Raw genomic sequence first — 22395 nt, 5'->3', positions numbered from 1 at the left:
CTAATTATTCCCCCTTCCTAAGACTAGACTCTTTTTAGTATACTACCCAATGCCCTGTGAATTATGAGGTTTTTCCAGTCTAGTTGGTGGGAACAGGCATTATTTCTGGCTTTGTGTGAGATCCAAGTACTGGTCCCACTAATCTTTGGTACTTCCCAGGGCCCTGAGTAGTTTCCTTACATGCGAAGCTGATCAGTGCTCTGTTGAATACTTGAAGGGGCTGCTCTGCAGGTGTCCAGAGCTCTCTCTGTATACAGTTCTCTCATCTCTGGTCCCTTCCCTTCTAGCTGCTTTGGTCTCCAGGGGTTCTCTGCTTCATATCCTCCAATCCTCCAATCAACGAGTCTCCCTGGCTCTGTCTGGGTCCCTCCTCCCTGTACCACAGCCTGGACAAGGTACACAGCCTTACAGACAGGAAGATGGGGAAATCGTAGGATGCACTTCATTTATTTCCCACCCCTCTGGGATCACTGTGCTTCACTGTCTCATGTCGATGTCTTGAAAACCGTTTCATGTATTTATCCTATTTTTCAGTTGTTTCAGGCAGGAGGGTAAATCCAATCCCTTTTACTCTGTCTTTCCTGGAATGACTGTTAACATTTGAGCACATATCTTCCCAGAATTTTTATCATGAGTTAGTGTACATTTTTTTGCTTTTGTCTGTATAGCACCTTTCTTTCCCTTTTCAAGTAACATGACCCTTCTCCCTCTTCTCATGGAGAACCACTTCTTCCACATTCCAAGGTTCTCAAATGGACCAGACAATCAGAGTGACTCCTCACCTTATAGCCACTGAGTGCATGTGACTGAGGTTGGCTCAATCATATACAAAGTCCTCTAGTTATTATGATTAATAGGGGCAACTGACTGAGCTGGGAGAAGTGAAATTCTTTCTTGTGATTTTTCCAGGTGGATGTAAAGACAGAGTGTTGTCTTTCTTCCTAGATCAAAATTTCTAAGGATGTTCTCCCAGAATTCCTGGCAGCCATGTCTGCCTTAATTGGAAAAAGCATCTTCGCAGATGTAATTAAGGATCTCAAGATGACATATCACTGTTCATTACCCAGGTGGTCCCTAAATCCAGTGACAAGTGTCCTTATAAGAGAAGACACGGAAGAGAGGCCAAGTGCAGACTGAGGCAGAGGCTGAAGCCAACACAGAGGCAGCCACAAGTCAAGGATTATCTGGAGCCACCAGAAGCTGGAACAGGCAAGGAAGGGTTCTCCCGGGAGCCTTTGGAGGGAGCATGGTCCTACCTACCAACACCTTGATTTCAGAGTTCTGGTCTCAAGAAGTGTGAGAGGATAAATTTCTGTTGTTTTAAGTCTTCGAGTTTGTGGTGCTTTTTTTTTTTTTTTTTTTTTGGCCTTGCCATGCAGCATGTGGGATCTTAGTTCCCCAACCAGGAATAATCGAACCCATGCCCTCTGTAGGGGAAGCATGGGGTCTTAACCACTGGACCGCCAGGGAAGTCTCTGTGGTGCTTTGTTATGGAAGCCTTTGGAAACTAATCCTGCAGGTAAAACTGATCTGTGTTACAGTAAATTAGGAAGAATGGAAGTGAGGAAAAGACACTATATTATCAATGAAGACCATACTTAACAATTTAAGTTTTGAATATTACAGACAGCTTGAGAACTGTCTGCAGATACAAGAAAGACACTGTGTTCTTGCAGACCAGAGGAGGGCACAGAAGAAGAACGGCAGAAGAAGGATGACTGAGAGAAGAGAATCTGAATATTATTGGGACAAAACCCACATCCTTTAGCCACCCTGACTGAAGGTCTCAGCAGTTCCTTAGGATAAAGTACCGAAAGCTGTTAGCAGAATCATATTGTGTAACATTTGTTGTTTGACACATACATATTTGGGTTTAAGTTAAGCAACAGTAAGTTAATTACAACTGAGTGTTTATCTACCCATTTTATTGATAAAGACCGGAATTAAAAGAATCACCTCCTATTTTATTATTGATAGATGCCCGAACTGGGAGGCTATCAGTTGAGAACAGTGACCAAAATTGTGGTGCCAAGGGAGAAGATTGGGGCCTAAAATGAGCTGTTCCCATTGAGCAAACCACTCATTGTTATCATGCCCGTAGCCCCTCAAAGATGCCACTGCTGTGCTTTGTATAAAACACCCACGTCTGTTAAATCTTTTTTGTTATTAATTTTTATTGGAGTATAGTTGCTTTACAATGTTGTGTTAGCCTCCACTGCACAACAAAATGAATCAGCCGTACACATACAGATATCCCCTCCCTTCTAGGTTACCACAGTGCATTAGGTAGAGTTCCCTGTGCTATACAGTATGTTCCCATCAGTTGTCTATTTTATACATAGTATCAGGAATGTATGTGTGTCAATCCCAGCCTCCCAATTCCTCCGACCCCAGCCCTTTCCCCCTTGGTATCCATACATTTGCTCTGTAAGTCTGTGTCTCCATTTGTGCTTTGCAAATAAGATCATCTGTACCACTTTTCTAGATTTCACATATATGCATTATTATATGATACTTGCTTTTCTCTTTCTGACTTAACTTCACTCTGTATGACAGACTCTAGGCCCATCCACGTCTCTACAAATGACCCAATTCCATTCCTTTTTATGGCTGAGTAATATTCCATTGTATATATGTACCACATCTTCTTTATCCATTCCCCTGTCAATGGACATCCACTTTTGTTAAGTTTATAAAATATTTCTGTCTCTAATACCTATAGACGTTTCCAGGGGAAAAAATTTAAAAATTCTTTTTTCATGGGCATAATATACTGTCTAAGTAGCCCTGGCATTTCAGAGGTCAAATGAAGCTGGGTGGAGGCAAAATGTGTTGAAAATGTTTATAAAATTGAAGATCCCTGCTTGTTTTCTTGGAGTCTAAAAGTGCCCATTACCACTCTGGATATGTGCGCTTTCAGTGATGTGACCACGGTGAGGGGCAGGAACCAAGACTCCTACCTCTTCCTCCTCCTCCACTTCTAGCTCCTCATCGCCTTCGGCCTCAGCCTGATAGTCTTCTGTTTCTTCATCATAATCGTCCATAGTTAACTCCCAGCCAGCATAGTGGAAAGGTTCTGTAGAAAAAAGAATAAATAGTTGGGAAGATATTTTTAGGATAAAAGCCTATTAGCATATTACAGTAGCCAAAGATTAGGAAAATTAATTATAGGGACTGGTCTCTTAGCTTAAATGTGTATGCAGACAGGCCTTCACAAATTCTTTAAGTGACAACTGGCCAGTTTGGCCAGTGCTGTTTGTGCCTCATGGCTGTTCTGATTGGTGGGTGCCTGCACTATGACAGTTGTTAAATATTTTAAATATCATCCCTGGTTATACTGACTGTTTTGCTTCACAAACCACAGGCTTTAAACTTTCACAGTACTTTTAATAATATTACCTGCTCATGACAATAAATGTTATGATTACAGACGGCCCTTACTTTCCATGGTCTCAATGACTTTTTGAAGTAGTTCCTCTGGAGTTTTGTCAGCAATCTCCAAGTTTAAAACTTGAGTAAAAGAGTCACTGATTGCTGTTTCCATCTGCCTCCAGGCAGAGTAGAAAGATCTGACACTCTCTTTAATTGGCTCCATTTCAGGAACATCAGGATAAGCGTCTTCTGGAAACTCAGGTAGTACAACTTTTGAGTAAAAGTTAAAGGAAAGAAAAAAGAGCCTTCAGGCATTATATCTTTAGTCATATTGCCAAAATAACTTATACTTTATAATACTTTAAAAACATTTGGGGCTTCCCTGGTGGCGCAGAGGTTAAGAACCTGCCTGCCAACGCAGGGGACATGGGTTCGAGCCCTGGTCCGGGAAGATCCCACATGCTGTGGAGCAACTAAGCCCGTGCACCACAACTACTGAGCCTGCGCTCTAGAGGCCACGAGCCACAACTACTGAGCCCTCATGCCACAACTACTGAAACCCGCGTGCCTAGAGCCCGTGCTCTGCAATGAGAGAAGCCAACGCAGTGAGAAGCCTGCTCACCACAACAAAGAGTAGGCCCTGCTCACCGCAACTAGAGAAAGCCCATGCGCAGCAATGAAGACCCAACGCAGCCAAAAATAAATTAAATTAAATAAATATTTTAAAAATTTGAAAGAAATAAACTTAGTGTTCTAAGCAATAATATACATTTATAAATTCATATTTCAATTATACTTTGTTCCTTGTATTGGCTGTAGATGAATTATTACTTATAAATAAAATCCAAATTATTTGGATAATTAATATCAATTTCATATGGCAACTTTAACTGTTAATAAAATGTATAACATAAAATTTGATGAAAAACTGTTATAAGTTGGCTAGATACACTTTTAATATAATAAGTTAGATAAATAAATATAACACACATCAACTGGCATACGACTGACATAGAAAGAAACAAGTAGGAAGTTGGTACTATGCCTAAAATTGTAAGAGAATATGAAAAGCACTTTTATGCACTAACTACTTTTATTTGATAATCTAACCTGTTTCAGATAATTCTTTAGTTTCTAGTCCCTCTTTGGATCCTTTTGGAATTTCTGTTCCAACTGTAGTATCCTCAGTAGTCTCAGACACTTTAAAAAAACCAATCTAATAGTGTTTGAATTTTAAAACATTATTCCTTTATGAAGTTCTTAGCACAAAGAAAATTTCAAAACATAGTTTAAATTGTGTATACTATATCTAATTGATAATATGGTTCTTGTTAGGTAAAGTATTGAAACTGAGTCCCCCTAAAACTGAGTTCCCCTGCCTAGTTTATGGTTAACCTCCCTATTCAAAACTTTATTCCTTTTCTTGTCCCCTCTGACCTCAATCCTGTGCTAACTGAACACTAATCAACCAGAGTCAGATAACATCATTAATGTACAAACTCAGGTTGTTTCTCCAGGGCAAGACCCCTGATCATGCACCCCCACAGCAGAGACTCATAAACAGTAGGCATCCTGACCCCTGAAACTACAATTAAGAAATGTCACAAGATGACGATTAACTACAGCTTCTTTGTTCTTCCCCTTTAAAAGCCCCCAACTCAAAGACCAAGTTGGAGTAGATCTGAGATTCATCTCCCACTCCCTTGCTTGGCGCCCTGCAATAAGCCCTTACTTTGCTGCAAACATGCAAACACCACTGTCTGAGTTTGGCTTCCTGTGCCGCGGGCACACGAGCACACTGCTTGGTTTCAGCAAGGCATAAAAATACATAATAGTATAAGGCAGGAAATGAAGAATATTCTTAAATACACAAAAGGACGTTGACCAGAATAACAATTGGTACATACAATTTTGACTGATGACTGTTGTTAAATATCATTCAAACTCCTGTTCACATGGCATCAAACTAGCAGTGTCTGATAGTTCTTTTAATTTCCTGAGATACCCGTAAAGATATACCAAAGGATCATAAAGTGGCAATAAAGGGCGATGATATGCCAAAGTCTCAGCTGTGGGTGTTGGTGTGGTGAAACTGAGGAGCGTCTCAACTAATACCACTGTTGGAGATGTAGATCAACAACTGCTTTCCTGGATGATATAAGACATGATCCACATACAGATCTAGCATAGCTAGTTTCAGGGAAGGAAGGACTAATAATCTTTCTTCTCAGCCCATAGTCTCTCCTAGTTCTGAGACACAAGTTTTGTGTAGACCACACACACACACACACACACACATTTTTTAAATATATATGTAGCCATTCTGTAATACTGTGGAAGCTGTTATAGCCATTCTGTAATACTGTGGAAGCTGTCTTTTAAGTTAGCTAAAGTAATAGTTGGGTCCTCTTTCTACATAATCTGTAACGTTTAATACTCAGGAGAACAGGGAGTAGAAGGGGACAAGACTAGGGCTGGCCTGGTGGCAGCATATTTAATTGCAAGGTGTTCAATTACCTAAAGAAAAGCATAACCCTGACAAAGAGAAGAAGAACACCAAGAATATACAGAAAATTCTAAACTGTCTTAGCTTCTCTGGCTTAATCAGAGAATGCAATAGTTGGGGATGAAGAAGATCCAGCTTCAGTCTAGAAAAGCCATAGAAGATGATACTAAATATCATAAGTTGAATCAGGTTGATGCACATTGAGCTGACCTTCAGGTCTATATCTGAGAGTGCCTGGCAGGAAGTTTAAATGAAAGGAGTATATGCGTGTTGTGCGTTTGTTGGGGGGAGGGTGGTGGTGCTTATAAATACTCTACCTACCCTTCCTGTTGGTTACCCTACTCTACCTGCTCCATTCAGGGAGAAGTCAACAACAGCAACAAAACAAAACAGCAACAACAAGGCCTATGAAAATATGCTATAATGAAGGAAAGAGAGTATTGATTCACAGATTCAGATGAAAAGCTTGCTTCTGAAGATTTCTCATATAAAGCAAAATAAACTAAATTTTAGAAGATATGTACTTCGTACACTCAAAAAGCACAGGAGGACAACAGAGTCTGTGAAATAGGAGCCATGAGGCAAAAGGAGAGACCAATCTAAGATAAAGGCAGAAATACAAGAAAGCTAGTTGAAATAAGAACACAATGCAAGAAAATCTAAAATGCAATAGCAGAATTGAAATACACATCAGGAGAGAGGCAATAAGGAGCAGAAAATAAGTCAGTGATGTGGAGGATAACAACTCTCCAAAAAATACAGAGAAAAAGGACAATGAGGTGAAAATTATCAAGAAGAAGATTAATGTGGTTGAAAAGCAATAACTATCTAACTAAAAAAATAATAAAACGTGATCCTGAGAAAGGAATCTGAAACAATAACAGAAGAAAAACATTTTGAGCCAAAGACTGTGGTATGGAGACAGGAGGACAGAAGATGTTTGATGACATCTTTACACTATCAAACCAACCCTGGGGACTTCTCTGGTGGCGCAGTGTTTAAGAATCCACCTGCCAATGCAGGGGACAAGGGTTGGAGCCCTGGTCCGGGAAGATCCCACATGCCGTGGAGCAACTAAGCCCGTGTGCCACAACTATTGACCCTGTGCTCTAGGGCCCGCAAGCTACAGCTACTGAGCCCACGTGCCACAACTACTGAAGCCCGTGTGCCTAGAGCCTGGGCTCCGCAACAAGAGAAGCCACAGCAATGAGAAGCCCACGCACTGCAAACAAGAGTAGCCCCCGCTCGCTGCAACTAGAGAAAGCCCGTGTGCAGCAACAAAGACCCAACTCAGCCAAAAAAACAAAAACAAAAAAACAAAAAATACCCTGGACTCAGGGATGAGACATGTCCCTTATTTAATACAGTGTTTGGCATTTCTGTTACTTGTAGACAAATGCAGTCACAATGGATACAGATGGAATAGTCTTCCTCTTAAGCAAGGTCAGCAGCTATGCTTCTTAATTTAAAAAGTCAACCCTACCACTTAGTTACTTGATAGTGGAAGCACATGATCAACGCTTAATCAACAACACTGAACATCCGTGCTCCAGAATTTAAACTCTGAATTGTTTGCTCCTTAAATCTGGTCAGGTTTCTGGATAATGGGGTGGCAGGAAGCGACTTGCAAAATGTTCAGTGGTTGCTCACTCCAGGCTGCCCAGCCTGGTCCTGACGACTCAACATGGTGAGGTTCAGGCTTTATTTGAGAGAGATGCATTTGACTGGAGAAAACTTGATCAGACCATGGCATTGGTTTTTAGATGGCCGTTAAGGAACCACTGGTCTTAGGGACACACTATCCGTGCAGTTGTCATTATGAGCGCTGCTCTTTATATACCCTAGGTGTCTGCTGTCCCCTGCTCCTTTTCCTTGAATTACACTCCTTGTGATGGATTCAATTGTGCCCTCCCCCAAAGATATGTTCACATCCTGACCCCTGGTACCTGTGAATGTGACATGAATTGGATACAGGGTCTTTGCAGAAGTAATTAGTTAAGGATCTTGAGATGAAATCATCCCAGATTTAGGGTGGGCCCTAAATCCAATGACTGGTGTCCTTGTAAGAGGAGAAGACACACAGAAACAGACACACACACACACACACACACACACACACACAGAGAGAGAGAGAGAGAGAGAGAGAGAGAGAGAGAGAAAAGGCCATGTGAAGATGAAGGCAGAGACTGGAGTGATACAGCTACAAACCAAGGAACACCAAGGACTGCTGGAGTAACCACAAGCTAGGAAGAAGCAAGGAAGGATTCTTTCCTGGACATTTCAGAGGGAGCATGGCTCTGCCAACACCTTGATTTTAGACTTCTAGCCTCCAGAACTGTGAGAGAGTAAATTTCTGTTGTTTTAAGCCACCAAGTTTATGGTAGCTTGTTAAAGCTATCCTAGGAAACTGATATATTTCCCAATAGTCTACTTGAAAACAAGCATTGGAGAGCAATGTGGAATTTAGTGAAGATTTAGCAAGGGAGAGATGGAGAGACTTTATACCACACACCCTGTGACAGACACTGGTGGTAATTCACCCAGCCTCTGTGTTCCTCTTCTTCCTTCCTGACAGACCTGTGCTTTTGTTCCAGTGTTTACCCTTCCCCACATGGCTGAGGGAGTGGGACCCTCTCTCCAGCTCCAGGAATTTATCCTGATTGGTTTAAGTCCCAAATGCTGGTTCCTTTCCTTCTGATATTCGGGGAGGGAATGTAACTATTGATTTTGAGAGTGCTAAGATTCAGTTTCACTTAATTTGAATTAGGAATCCTGAGCTCTGGTCTTTTCAGAACATAAGGCAGACGAGGAAAACATCTCTAAGTTCTAGTCTGGTAATGATGATGTTAAAGCATGAACTATGAGGCCGACTCTCTGCTGGGTGCTTTAAAGAAATGTTCTTATCCATATAAAAACTCTGCTAGGTAAATCTTCCTAGCCCTGTTTTACAAATGAAGAACTTGAGGTGCAGGATAACTCTATAACTTGTCATATAGCAGCCAATGTGAAATTTTTTAAATATTAGTAAGATCAGATTGACCACTTACACTTAGAGAAAACTCCCATCTCCATAAGCCTCTGGTCTCTGCTTTGCTCTCCAATTTCACCTCCCACGTCCCTCTTGCTCACCATGCTCCAACCACATTCAATTTCTTCCTTGACCATGTGAAGCTGTGCCCACCTCAGAGACTTGGCAGTGGAGGGATCTTTGCCCAGATCCTTTCAGCGCTTTTGTCTTGCCTCAAATATCATCTCAGATGACACTCTTCCTTGACCATAACGTTTAGTGTTGCCTCTTCCAAACCACCCCCGGGGTCTCTACCTTGCTCATTCATTGAACAAACACTTACTGAGTTCCTACTATATCCCAGGTACTGGTTTAGTGTCTTCATAGATTTTTCTTCATGGCACTTAACACAATCAGAAATTATCCTAGTTATTTACTTGTTCATTCTTGATCTTCACCCCATAGAATGATGGCTCCTTGAGGGTAGGGCTCTTGACTGTCTTGGTCACTGCTGAGTCTGTACTACCTAGTGTCCGTTGCTTTGCATGGCACTTAGAAGGACTTCAATAAATACTTGTTGAAGGAATGGATGAATTTCCCGATGTTTATTACTAGCTGACTCTATTACATGTCCATGAAGTGCTTGGAATGAAGCACTGTGATTTGAGCCAATGGTTACTCTAAGCTCATGTTCTTGCATGTAATTGGCCTATACCTAACCAGTACATAAAGAAAGCAAATTGGGAATGAGAAAAGTGATTAAGCAGCCTCGGAATGCATAGGTTATTGCCCTTTAAAGTGTCGATTCTAAGCAATACATGTGTCATTCCATTCTAAGGCTAGAGTGCCGAAAAGATTGAAATGAGACTTCAGTCATCTTATTTGACAGAGATAATGATTATCTTGTGGCCCAAGACAGAAGCCAAACTTCAAAGGAAAAGATGTGTTCCCAAGCAGGAGATATACAAAGCCTGCTTTGGGTATGTGTTAGTTTCCTGTAGCTGCCAAAACAAATTATCACAAACTTGGTGGCTTAAAACAACAGAAATGTATTCGCTCACAGTTCTGGAGGCCAGAAGTCAGAAATCAAGGTGTTGGCAAGGCTCTGCTACCTCCGGAGGTTCTGGAGGAGAATCCTTTTTGCCTCTTTGACCTTCTCCTGGGTACTGTCATCTCTTGGCTGGAGTCTGCATCACCCAATGTCTGCTTCCATCTTCAAATTGCCTTCTCCTCTGTGTGAGAGTCTAATCTCCCTCTGGCTCTCTCTTATAAGGACATTTATGATGGCATTTATAGCCCACCTGGATAATCCCACATAATCTCCCCATACCAAGATTCTTAGGAACTTCCCTGGTGGTCCAGTGGTTAAGAATCCACCTTCTAATACAGCGGACGTGGGTTCCATCTCTGGTTGAGGAACTAAGATCCCACGTGCTGCAGGGCAACTAAGCCCATGCGCCGCAACTACTGAGCCTGTGCGCTCTAGAGCCCATGCGCCACAACTAGCGAGAAGCCTGTGTGCCACAACAAAGAGCCTGTGCACTGCAACAAAGATCCCACGTGTCACAACTAAGACCCTATGCAGCCAAACAAACAAACAAATAAATAAATACTAAAAGAAAAAAAAGGAAGATCCCTTAGGGCTTTCAAAGCCTCATTAAAACAAAACAAAACAAAAAATTCTTAATTTAGGGACTTCCCTGGTGGTCCAGTGGTTAAGACTCTGCACTCCCAATGCAGGGGGCCCAGGTTCGATCCCTGGTCAGGGAACTAGATCCCACATGCCGCAATTAAGAGCCTGGATGCCGCAACTAAAGGATCCCACATGCTGCAACTAAAAAGCCTGCATGTTACAATGAAGATCCCACGTGCTGCAACTAAGACCCTGCACAGCTAAATAAATAAATATTTTAAAAGAAGATTCTTAATTTAGTTACATCTGCAAAGACCTTTTTTCCAAATAAGGTAACATCTACGGGTTCCAGGAATTAGGATGTGGACACACCTTTGGCAGCCACCATCAGCCTACCACAGGGAACTCTGGATAAAGTAAAAAAAAATTCCAAAAGTAATGGATTTATGTTAGACAGGGTAGTATTTTTTCCTTTCTCTTTTTTATTTTGGTAAAATACACATAACATAAAATTTACCACCTTAACCATCTTTAAGTGTACAGTTCAGTGGTGTTAAATACATTCACGTGGTGTGTAACCAACACCACCATCCATCCTCATAACTGTTTTCATCTTGTAAAACCAAAAACTCTATACTCATTAAACAATAAGTCCCCATTCTCTCCTCCTCCCGGCCCTTGGCAACCACCATTATACTGTCTGTCTTTATGATTTTGACTACTTTTAAGTATCTCATATAAGTAGAATTATATGGTATTTGTCTTTTGATGGCTAGACAAGGCAGTTTTAAGTGAAAAACAAATTGCCTACTTAAGCAATTTACAGGAGAAGACTTTGTGAAAAAGGACCCTTGGATGGAAGAAGTAATCACTAGTTAAACCAGATGCAAGCCCTTCTGTGAAACAGAATATGGTTTAACAGGGACAAAACAGACCCACGATTTCACAGATGCTAATTGGTTCTGGAGAAGCCCAGTCATGTCTACAGAGCTGGCTAGAACTGACCCTGAATGGAGTAGGCTACTGGCTTTAGAACACCCAATTTAGGTTGCCTGGGGGAAATAATGAGATAAAAGGCAATGACATTAAATTGTCCCCTAGATCTGTTACACTATTAAATACCAACTGTGAAACTTTGGGGATATTGGAAATCTGGAAACATTTAATGGACATTTGTGTCATATTTAATGGATGTCAGTTTCTTTTATTTCTTTTGATATTTTATGGCCTGTTTCCTTGTAAAAGGTAGGTGGGTGGGAAGATTGTTGTCAGACTAATTGGTTAAGCACTCAAGAAAATAATGAAGTTTCTGGGTGAGAGTTGAAGTCAATAAAGGTGTGGGATTCTTAAAAAGAAAATTGGGTATTTCATCCTGTTAGCTCTTCTGTCTGGCACAAGGTTCTGATTTTATACTTACTGTCCCATAAACCTAATGCCAATCCCTGTAGTAAAAACGATCTATGTTAAATTTGAGCTTTCTCATTGTAAAAATTCCCCTTAGTCCTGGTTCTTTTACCAGCTAACAGCAGGTTTTCATCCCTTAATTGCTCCAGGGCTGGCATCTAGCTGCAGGTATCTGAAAACCTTTAGTTTGTAAGAGTAATTTCTAATTCAATATTAATTGTGCTCAGAAGCATTTTATGAGCCCCGCTTCCACCACAGTGAGGTACCCTATCTTGCTGCTTAAGCCCACTCTCCAGCCCTGAGAGTGACTTTCGCTGGAAATCTGTAAGATTCCTTCTTGCCCTGCCCCAACCCACCAAACTGGACCTCTGAGGAGGGCTGGCTTCATGGGTGTACGAGCTGTGCAGTTGCTCTAGATCTCTCGCCCAGAATGGTCTCATACTTAGTTTAATGCACTTTGGTTGTCATTTTGAAATTTTTAATAATTTTATCTTTGAATTGAGTTTTGTAAGCAAAATCCAAAGGGACTCCAATGGGACAACAGGGCAGGTGTGTGAGCAGAGATATGCACGATCTCCGTCTGCCATTCTTTGCCATCTCATTCTCATGAGTGTTCCTGATGCTCTATCATGAGCATAGAATTCTAGGGGACCCACGATATGTGGGAGTAAGTGTGACTTAGTGGCTTGGGGTGGGGAGGATGCTGACAGCCCTTGAGAGACCATGGTCTCCCTTTGAACTAGAACTTGCTCCAGATGCAGAATGAAGGTGATGGCATTCAGAGACATGAATGACCATGGAACCTCATCACATCTCTTCTTGCTCATGTTACTTTCCTGTATTAGCTAAATTGAAATGATGTGGGGCTCATAAAATGCTTCCGAGCACGGTCAGTATTGAATTAGAAACTAATCTCACAAGCTAAAGGTTTTCAGATACCTGCAGCTAGATCATTTCGGCTAGACTGAAAATGATGACACAGAAAGAAAGGAAAAGATAGGGCAACCCAGAGCTCCTTTTCCTTTCAGTCTTCCCTTTCCTTAATCATTGGGAAGCTAAAAGTAGAGGGCATTGCTAGAATATATGCATATTAGGAAATGAAATAAGAAGCTGAGTTAGTTTTGTGTACGAAACTGACTTAGTATTCTGGTAAGAATAAAATACATATGCATGTACAAGCTGCAAAATACAAATCGTGTAGTTTCAATGATTCTGCATATGAGTTAAGTGCTCTTAACGTTTGCATTTAAAAGTGGCATAGGGCAACATAAAGACAAACGGTAAAATTCATGCTAATAACTTAAAATTTTAATTTTTCTTTACTTAGAATGACATTAAATAGGAAACAAAAAGTACTATGACAAGTTAAAAGAGAGACCATGGAAGAAAAGAAAGAGCTTTATATTTTCATACTTTTAATGGCTCTTTTCCCCTACTTTTTGAACACTGTGCCCCACAAATTATATAGCAGGCCCTGCTTCTGAGTGTCAACCCCCCGGGCAGAGCAGACTCAGCTTTCCTACCACACTTCCAGCCATGTGATTTGGACTAACCGGCTGCACTCTGGGGGCACATCTCTCCATTCCCAGCCTGCTTCCATTTTATACCATATAAACACATATATACACACATGCACACACATACATGCCAATGGACAAGAGTGGAGTTAAGGATATGATCCTTAATAAAGTCTAACCTGATTCATGTTCTGTTTCAGGGACCTCGAAAGCTTCAGCCTCCTCAGGTAAGGATGCCTTGGTCTCCTCGGCTACCTCAGGGGCCTCAGACCCTTCGTGAAGTTCAGACTCCTCACCTTCAATCTCCTCGTCAGCCTCAGCTTCAGTTTCTTCTGCTTCTATAAAAAATGAGAAGAAATAAATTATTTAGATTAAGTCAGAAAATATTTAATTGGGAATGACCCCTGGAGCATGAGGCTTAATGAGAAAGATAGATACAGTCTCTACATATTGTATCTATTAAAATGCAGTAGTAAAGGATGATAGTAATATGCTCAGAGTGCTATGGGAGCACCGGCCTAAGGATTCATTCAAAATGGGGAAATGCATATAGCATTCCCAAATATTATAACAGTAAAAGACAGGAAACAAGCCAAATGTCCATTTAAAACGGAATGGCTATACCTGCACTGTCTGATATGTAGTCACGAGCCACATGTAGCTATTGAGCACTTGAAATGTGGCTAGTCCAAACTGAGATGTGCTGTAAGTACAAAATACACAATGGACTTCAGAGACTTTGTATGAAAAGTTGAATGTAAAAATATATCAATAATTTTTACATTGATTACATGTTAAAATAATAATTTGGATATAGTGTATTAAATAAAATATACAGTTGGCTCTCTGAATCTTCAGGTTCTGTATCTGTGGATTCGACCAACCACGAATTGAAAATATTTGAAAAAAATTTTTAGAAAGTTCCAAAAAGCAAAACTTGAATTTGCTGCATGCTGGCAACCATTTACATAGCATTTCCATTTTATTAGTTATTATAAGTTATCTAGAGATGATTTAAAGTATACGGGATGATGCGTTTAGGTTACATGCACATACTATGCCATTTTATATATGGGAATTGAGCATTCATGGACTTTGGTATCCGTGGAGGTCCTGGGACCAATTCCTCATGGATACCGAGGGATGATTGTAATTAATTTCACTTGTTTCTTTTTTCTTTTCATGTGACTACTAGAAAATTTGAAATTATGTATATGGCTTGCATTTTACTTTTACTGGGCAGCACTAGCCTAGACTATATATTTTCTTACAGCTAGTTACAAATTATAATAGAGTATGTTGATCAGTATGCTAAAATTTAAAAAACATAAGTCCAAGTTTTACATAGTTGCTGATGACAACTAAGAAATAAATGCATAGAAGTCTTTGAGGAAGAAGATGGGGTAAATGGTGGTGTTAGAAAACCCATCTCTTCAATTCCCTTTAATATATTTTTTAAATTGACTCTTCAATTCCCTTTAATATATTTTTTAAATTGACTGAAACAAGGTATTTTCTATGTAAAAATACAAAAAACTAAATGAGCTTGTTTTCTGGACTCTTGTGGAAATTATTCCCTCCCCTGCCTCCTGCCCAGTAAGTACCTTCCAAGAATCACATTCTAGTGGTATGAGATACCTCTGGCACCTGTATTTTTAATCTAAATTGGGGTGATTAAGCACAAAGAAAAAAGCATCCTGAAGTGTCCTTATATCTTGAAGTCTGACCAGGATTGCCAAGCATGTGGCTTCCAAGTATGTGAGTTGGAATGTGGTGAATCTTTTGTGTTATATGTAGAATTTATGGTGATACACACAAGGAGGTAGCATCATTTGCTGAATTCTACTAGGGTGAGAGATGAAGTTATATATACTCTACTCCAGAAACTCAAAATGTCTTTTAGCTGAGTATCTCTTATAGTAAAAAAAAACTTATCATATACCTCCAACACGCATACATTTGGTTATCTGTAAGTTGTGTTCTTATCCACATTAGGTACATTATAAAGTGTATATATAAAATGAATTTATATAATGATGCTGAAAAATGTAAAAAGTTTGAAAACTTTTCTAGAATCCTACTGGATAATCTGTGTTCCATGTGAGTCAGGAACGAACTGAAAAGTGTTCTAAGATCCTTGTACTATCTGTGATTTTTGATTAAGTGTATATTGTATTAGTTATCTATTGCTTCATGTATATGTTGTATTAGTTATCTATTGGTTCATAATAAATTACCCCCAAAATTAGTGGTTAAAATAACAATAATCACATATTGCCCTCGCAATTACTGGGGTCAGGAATTTGGGAGTGGCTTAGTTGGTGGTTCTGGCTCTGGATTTCTCATGAAGTCACAGTGAATATGTCAATTAGAGTTGCAGAGGTCAATCTGAAGGCTTGACAGGGGCTGGTGGAGCCCCTTCCAAGGTGAACACTCAAAGCCAGAATCAAGGTCCTCCGGGAGCAGAGAGAAGCACGGCCAGAAGTCCTGACCCACAGAATTTTGTGCAGAATAAAGATAGTGGTTGTTTTACAGTTTGGGGGTGGCTGGCTGCACAGCAATGGAACACTGAAACAGATTTTCTTCACTCTTTTGAGCTACGGACAGCTTTGTCAGTCTGGTGAAACTTATGGATTCCTTCTTAGAATAATGCTTTCAATCTCATAAAATAAAATAAGAAGCCAATTATACTGAATACAGCTATCAAGATATCAAAAAAATTTTGTGGTATAGGAAACATGTGCATCTTTGCTAATGTATTAAGTAACAAGAACCAGGAACTGGTTGAATAACTACCATAATTTTGGAATAGTGACACGCATAGACAAGACATCTAAAACTGGAATGGGATATGAAAATATCTTTGTTTCTACTGGTGACAAAGTCAAGGTGCTGCTAATACTATTGTGGTTTGTAGCCTATATTAATTATTAGGTGAGTAAAATACAAAATTTCAGTTAAGGGTTAGTAAAAAATAGAGTATAATTATTTCCCCATTCAAATTCACAGACCTCTGAATTTTATCCCCAGGTTTAAAACTCCAGTCTTAAAAGAAATTTTTAGGGTAAGTTCTTCTATAATGGAGATGGAAGTTTAAGTATAAAGACAATGGGTATAGTAAGAGTTCAGCTGTTTTCTCAACTCCTACAGGATCCTTTTAATAGAAGTAATTCCAACAGCCATGTCACCTGTGACCAGCGCAACCCTTTGAAGACGTGCTACACATGCTGTCCTACTGTGTACCCCTCTTACAGGGTGGATGAGTAAGTATCTGTGTCAGGATTCCTTTTCCTATGAATCCAGTACTGCTGTGACCATATAATTTATTATCCAAATTGGAACACTATGGGAATGAGAGGGGGGTCAAACAAATACTTCAGGAACCTGGGCATGAACCTAGACTCTCATGGGCAAATTGGGAAATATGGTCACCCTGTCTATAATTCACTGGAAGTACTGCAGCTGTTGGCAGTCACAATACAAAATCAAATGGCATATTATTAATCATATAATCCTATGTTTGCCTTTTGCTTTCGCACTCATAGCTTCCAATAGCTTTTGATTTTCTTCTTCTATTCTCAACGTCTCTTCTTTGGCTTTTCTGAAATGAAAAGGTCCAAAATTTAGTTATCTTTGGAAATTCAGATATCTCACAATATTATAGAATTTAAGGCTTATAATGGTAAAATTAAACAGTAGGTCATTTATAATATTCATTATACTTTTTACTTTATAATGTAAATGTTTAATTTACTCATACTGAGGCTAGTTAGTTTTCAGAAATTTGGGGGGTTTTTTTTTGGTAAGAAAAGTTTAAATATTGTATTTTAAAAACTTTGGCTATTAATTAGGAAACCCGGAAAAATTAAAAAAGGATTGTCTAACTCCAAGCTGGGATAATTTGTATCATTTTCCCTCTGATTAAATGAGAAGTGTTCACAACATAGAGTTAAATGAAAAAAGGTATAATATAAAACTATGTATAATACAAATTTACTTTTGTATTTAAAATGTATATAAATGATGATTAAAAGACAAGAATAAAATGAATCAAACTGTTAATAGTAATTATCTCTGGATGGTGGCATTCTGAGAGTTTTAAACTTTATTTCACATTTTTTACACTTAAAAAATTTTTCCATATGAATAAGTAGAAAATTTGTAAATTTACCTTTGTAACCAGAAGAATTATTTTCTGATTTATTTTCTTTTTAATATAGTAATGATGAAATTTAAAGAGACTTGGGATAGGGAAACAAATATCTGGAGGGAATCTGTCTTTCATTAGGGTTCAAGGACTAAACCTGCCTTAATGATGAAGACAGGTATAAGGAAAGTTAGTAAAATGATGGAGAAAGACAATATTTATTAAAAATTAAAACATGCATACCTTTGACCTAGAAATTCTGTATCTAGGAATTTAGCCCTCAAGTACTGGCATACTATTGCACAAAGAAGCATGTATAAGAATGTTGACTGCATCTTTAAAAATAATATCAAAAAAACTGTATCAAGTATTCACAAACAGGGGACCAGTTAAGTGGAGTAGAGCCCATTCATCTCTGCAGCCCACTCTGGGGCAGTCTTCTTCAGACCATTCTATAGGTTAGTCATTCTCATATTCAGTGCTTTTTTGTGTGTTCTTTTTCCCCTTTCTTTGAAAATCTTTAATATATTCTCTTCAAAGATATTACTACACCTCTCCTCCCAACAAGCGTGTTTCTTGTTAATAGGGGGTGTTCTCTCACTGTGTTCTAGATACAGTCTGTGATCCAGACTGAGGTCTTGGTGTAATTCGAGTTCTCTTTGTTCATGCCCCAGACTTCTGAGACTACTGAACATTGTTTGTGCATGCCTTCCCTACTTTGTTTTGTGTGAACTGGCAATCCTTCTTAGTCAGGTAGGGCTCTTTTGTGAGACTTTCCTCATCCAAAACCTGGGTACTGTATGCTGCTGCTAAGAATCTGCTAAGACCTGACAAGAAGGAGGAAGAATTTTGCTGCCAGTTTCTAGCTACTTCTATATACTACTTGGAGAGACAAAGACAAATGGTGATAACAGAAATTATTCTGCATCTGACTCATACATTTGGAAACTGATGTTGGAAAATCTAGAATCAGCATGTCTGTAGATATATGGCCAAAGATGTAATTCTAAATCCTGTTAATCTTATCTCTTGCCCAACCAAGTTGCAAGGCCTTTAAATGCATCTCTGACCATTTTTTAAAAAAAATTGTTTTAAATTTCATTTTCTGCAGTATATGAGAAAAAAGCAACATAGAGAAATGGAGAAAAGTCTGCTTCAACCTGGGCAAGTCTTTGCCATTAAGAAGTTTATTAAGACATAAAAATTTAGAATCAAAAGAAGTAAAAATTGATTATAGAGATAGCTCGGAAAATTCCATACGGTAAGAGGGAGGTGAAAGTTAAGAGTTGGGAGACAGTGGAGATGTCTTTTTCCTTTAAAAAAAACCCTATAGATTAAATGTATTTTAAATTATCTACTTAAAATGTAGCAAACCGGGCTTCCCTGGTGGCGCAGTGGTTGGGGGTCCGCCTGCCGATGCAGGGGACGCGGGTTCGTGCCCCGGTCCGGGAGGATCCCACATGCCGCGGAGCGGCTGGGCCCGTGACCCATGGCCGCTGGGCCTGCGCGTCCGGAGCCTGTGCTCCGCAACGGGAGAGGCCGCAACAGTGAGAGGCCCGCGTACCACAAAAAAAAAAAAAAAAAAAAAATCATAAAAAAAAAAAAAAAAAATGTAGCAAACCTTCAGCCTAGAAATCACATGAACTTCGTTTTACTGTTATGTCGATAGCTTCATATGTTCTTAAATATTTGACTATTTCTCATACACTGGAAAAAAATTAGGTAATCCCTTAAATCCTAGCAAATTGTAGCTCCATTTGTAACAGAACTTTTAAAAGCTAAAAGTAAATGTAATAAGTTTGTAATTATTGTCTTAATACTTTTAGTCAATTTTACAAACAATTTTATTAACTAATCTAAATTATACTTTATGTATTTTCGTGTTAAGTTCATAAAGGAACGGCCAATTTAGGTGAACAATGAACATCAAATAACAAAATCCTCTGACACACAGTTATCAGTTATCCCCCACCCCCTAACAAATACCCACTTCCCAGCTCCATAATTCCTAGAGTTTAAAGAGCTCTCCTAAGTCCCAGCACAAATTGCTAATATCTGAAGGGGAAAAGGAAATAATATTTGAGAAAGCTCCTATAGGTGTCATCATTAATAGTGGGAGGTTTAATGGGTTAATATAAAGAAATTTAGTTTTTGAATGTCTCAGCCTTTAACGCTTGGAGAAGTAGGAATCTCAGTGGGCTAATGAAAAATTTTAGTGTCTAAAGAGCTTGTTTCAGCAAGGAAGAACAGTTAGCACATTAAGACACTCTTTCTTTTTATACTTTATTTTCCAGTCTGAAGAATTTGATAGTTAAAGTTTAGTCTTGACCCCAGCCATGAACAGATGGAAGTGTGTCCACATTTTGAAATGTTCTTCATTGCACCCAGATTAGAGAATAAGTTCTTGATGTTGAACCTGTCAATTATAAATAAGTAGTCTTGTTCTTTCCTTATGTAGAACTTAGGCTTTGGATTTTAGTCATACCACACAAGTGTATTTTCACTTTTTATTATATTATTTCCTTCATTTGTGGATTCTAGTTAGCAAAATTATAATATTTAAGTCACAGATAAACATGGTAGAAAAAAATATCTTCCCTGTGCTCATTTTTTTACAGTGTCTTTGGAAAGTAGATGTTTGGTTTAGAATGTCTGATTTGGGGCTGTGAAAACAGCCACAACTCTGTACTTTAGAGATTATGGAAGTATTTGTGAAATTACTGCTTTTCTTAGAATTAGAACTGGATCTAGTTAGTAGGCCACCATTATGATGCTAAAGACATTTCATAAATATAAATTGTAAGTACATATTTAACAGCTATAAGAGGTTAATTAACCCATTTTATTGTGCCAGGCAGATTTTACCTTGCTGCTTCTTCCTCTTTTCTTTTCTTTAGTAGTTCATCCAATAACCTTTCTAAAATCTTAGAGTCAATTTCTTGTTTATTCTCTAAATACAGTCTATTAAATAAATATTTTCCTGAAACACAAAGAGAACAATGTTAATTTTGAAGCTCTATAAAATATAGTGAGATATATTTTTGGAAATTAACAATGAAAAGATTATTTCTGTCTATATCCAAATATATTTTCCTTTAAGCATTTATTTAAATAGAGCCCAGATTCTTTAAGAGACCATCTTAAATCCTTTTTTTTTTTAACATCTTTATTGGGGTATAATTGCTTTACAATGGTGTGTTAATTTCTGCTTTATAACAAAGTGAATCAGTTACACATATACATATGTTCCCATATCTCTTTCCTCTTGCGTCTCCCTCCCTCTCACCCTCCCTATCCCACCCCTCCAGGCGGTCACAAGCACCCAGCCGATATCCCTGTGCCATGCGGCTGCTTCCCACTAGCTATCTACCTTACGTTTGTTAGTGTGTATATGTCCATGACTCTCTCTCGCCCTGTCACAGCTCACCATTCCCCCTCCCCATATCCTCAAGTCCGTTCTCCAGTAGGTCTGTGTCTTTATTCCTGTCTTACCCCTAGTTTCTTCATGAAATTTTTTTTTCTTAAATTCCGTATATATATATATGTTAGCATACAGTATTTGTCTTTTTCTTTCTGACTTACTTCACTCTGTATGACAGACTCTAGGTCTACCCACCTCATTACAAATAGCTTAATTTCGTTTCTTTTCATGGCTGAGTAATATTCCATTGTATATATGTGCCACATCTTCTTTATCCATTCATCCGATGATGGGCACTTAGGTTGTTTCCATCTCCGGGCTACTGTAAACAGAACTGCAATGAACATTTTGGTACATGACTCTTTTTGAATTTGGTTTTCTCAGGGTATGTGCCCAGTAGTGGGATTGCTGGGTCATATGGCAGTTCTATTTGTAGTTTTTTAAGGAACGTCCATGCTGTTCTCCATAGTGGCTGAACCAATTCACATTCCCACCAGCAGTGCAAGAGTGTTCCCTTTTCTCCACACCCTCTCCAGCATTTATTGTTTCTAGATTTTTTGATGATGGCCATTCTGACTGGTGTGAGATGATATCTCATTGTAGTTTTGATTTGCATCTCTCTAATGATTAATGATGTTGAGCATTCTTTCATGTGTTTGTTGGCAGTCTGTATATCTTCTTTGGAGAAATGTCTATTTAGGTCTTCTGCCCATTTTTGGATTGGGTTGTTTGTTTTTTTGTTATTGAGCTGCATGAGCTGCTTGTAAATTTTGGAGATTAATCCTTTGTCAGTTGCTTCATTTGCAAATATTTTCTCCCATTCTGAGGGTTGTCTTTTGGTCTTGTTTATGGTTTCCTTTGCTGTGCAAAAGCTTTGAAGTTTCATTAGGTCCCATTTGTTTATTTTTGGTTTTATTTCCATTTCTCTAGGAGGTGGGTCAGAAAGGATCTTGCTGTGATTTATGTCATAGTGTTCTGCCTATGTTTTCTTCTAAGAGTTTGATAGTTTCTGGCCTTACATTTAGGTCTTTAATCCATTTTGAGCTTATTTTTGTGTATGGTGTTAGGGAGTGATCTAATCTCATACTTTTACATGTAGCTGTCCAGTTTTCCCAGCACCACTTATTGAAGAGGCCGTCCTTTCTCCACTGTACATTCCTGCCACCTTTATCAAAGATAAGGTGACCATATGTGCGTGGGTTTATCTCTGGGCTTTCTATCCTGTTCCATTGATCTATCTTTCTGTTTTTGTGCCAGTACCATACTGTCTTGATTACTGTAGCTTTGTAGTATAGTCTGAAGTCAGGGAGCCTGATTCCTCCAGCTCCGTTTTTCATTCTCAAGATTGCTTTGGCTCTTCGGGGTCTTTTTTGTTTCCATACAAATTG

General features: G+C 39.0%; 1 protein-coding gene and 1 non-coding gene across 3 annotated transcripts in view; one reads left to right on the top strand and one right to left on the bottom strand.

Moving 5' to 3' along the window:
- The window catches only part of AK9 (adenylate kinase 9), a 117590-nt gene that overhangs the window by 42321 nt on the left and 52874 nt on the right, over positions 1-22395 (bottom strand). For both annotated transcript variants that reach the window (XM_065888941.1, XM_065888940.1), the window contains 6 exons: positions 20452-20566; positions 16964-17040; positions 13619-13777; positions 4483-4572; positions 3442-3642; positions 2961-3076 (listed from right to left, as the gene is read on the bottom strand). In XM_065888941.1, the coding sequence (XP_065745013.1) occupies positions 2961-3076; positions 3442-3642; positions 4483-4572; positions 13619-13777; positions 16964-17040; positions 20452-20566 (758 nt within the window). The remainder of the gene's footprint in view (positions 1-2960; positions 3077-3441; positions 3643-4482; positions 4573-13618; positions 13778-16963; positions 17041-20451; positions 20567-22395) is intronic.
- TRNAG-CCC (transfer RNA glycine (anticodon CCC)) lies at positions 10583-10655 on the top strand. The gene has a single exon. It is a non-coding gene; the product is annotated as a tRNA-Gly (tRNA).

The sequence above is a fragment of the Phocoena phocoena genome, chromosome 12 (assembly GCF_963924675.1).
Source record: "Phocoena phocoena chromosome 12, mPhoPho1.1, whole genome shotgun sequence".
Lineage (NCBI taxonomy): Eukaryota > Metazoa > Chordata > Mammalia > Artiodactyla > Phocoenidae > Phocoena > Phocoena phocoena.
Note: the sequence above shows the minus strand (reverse complement) of the source record. Positions and strands in the feature narration are given on the sequence as shown.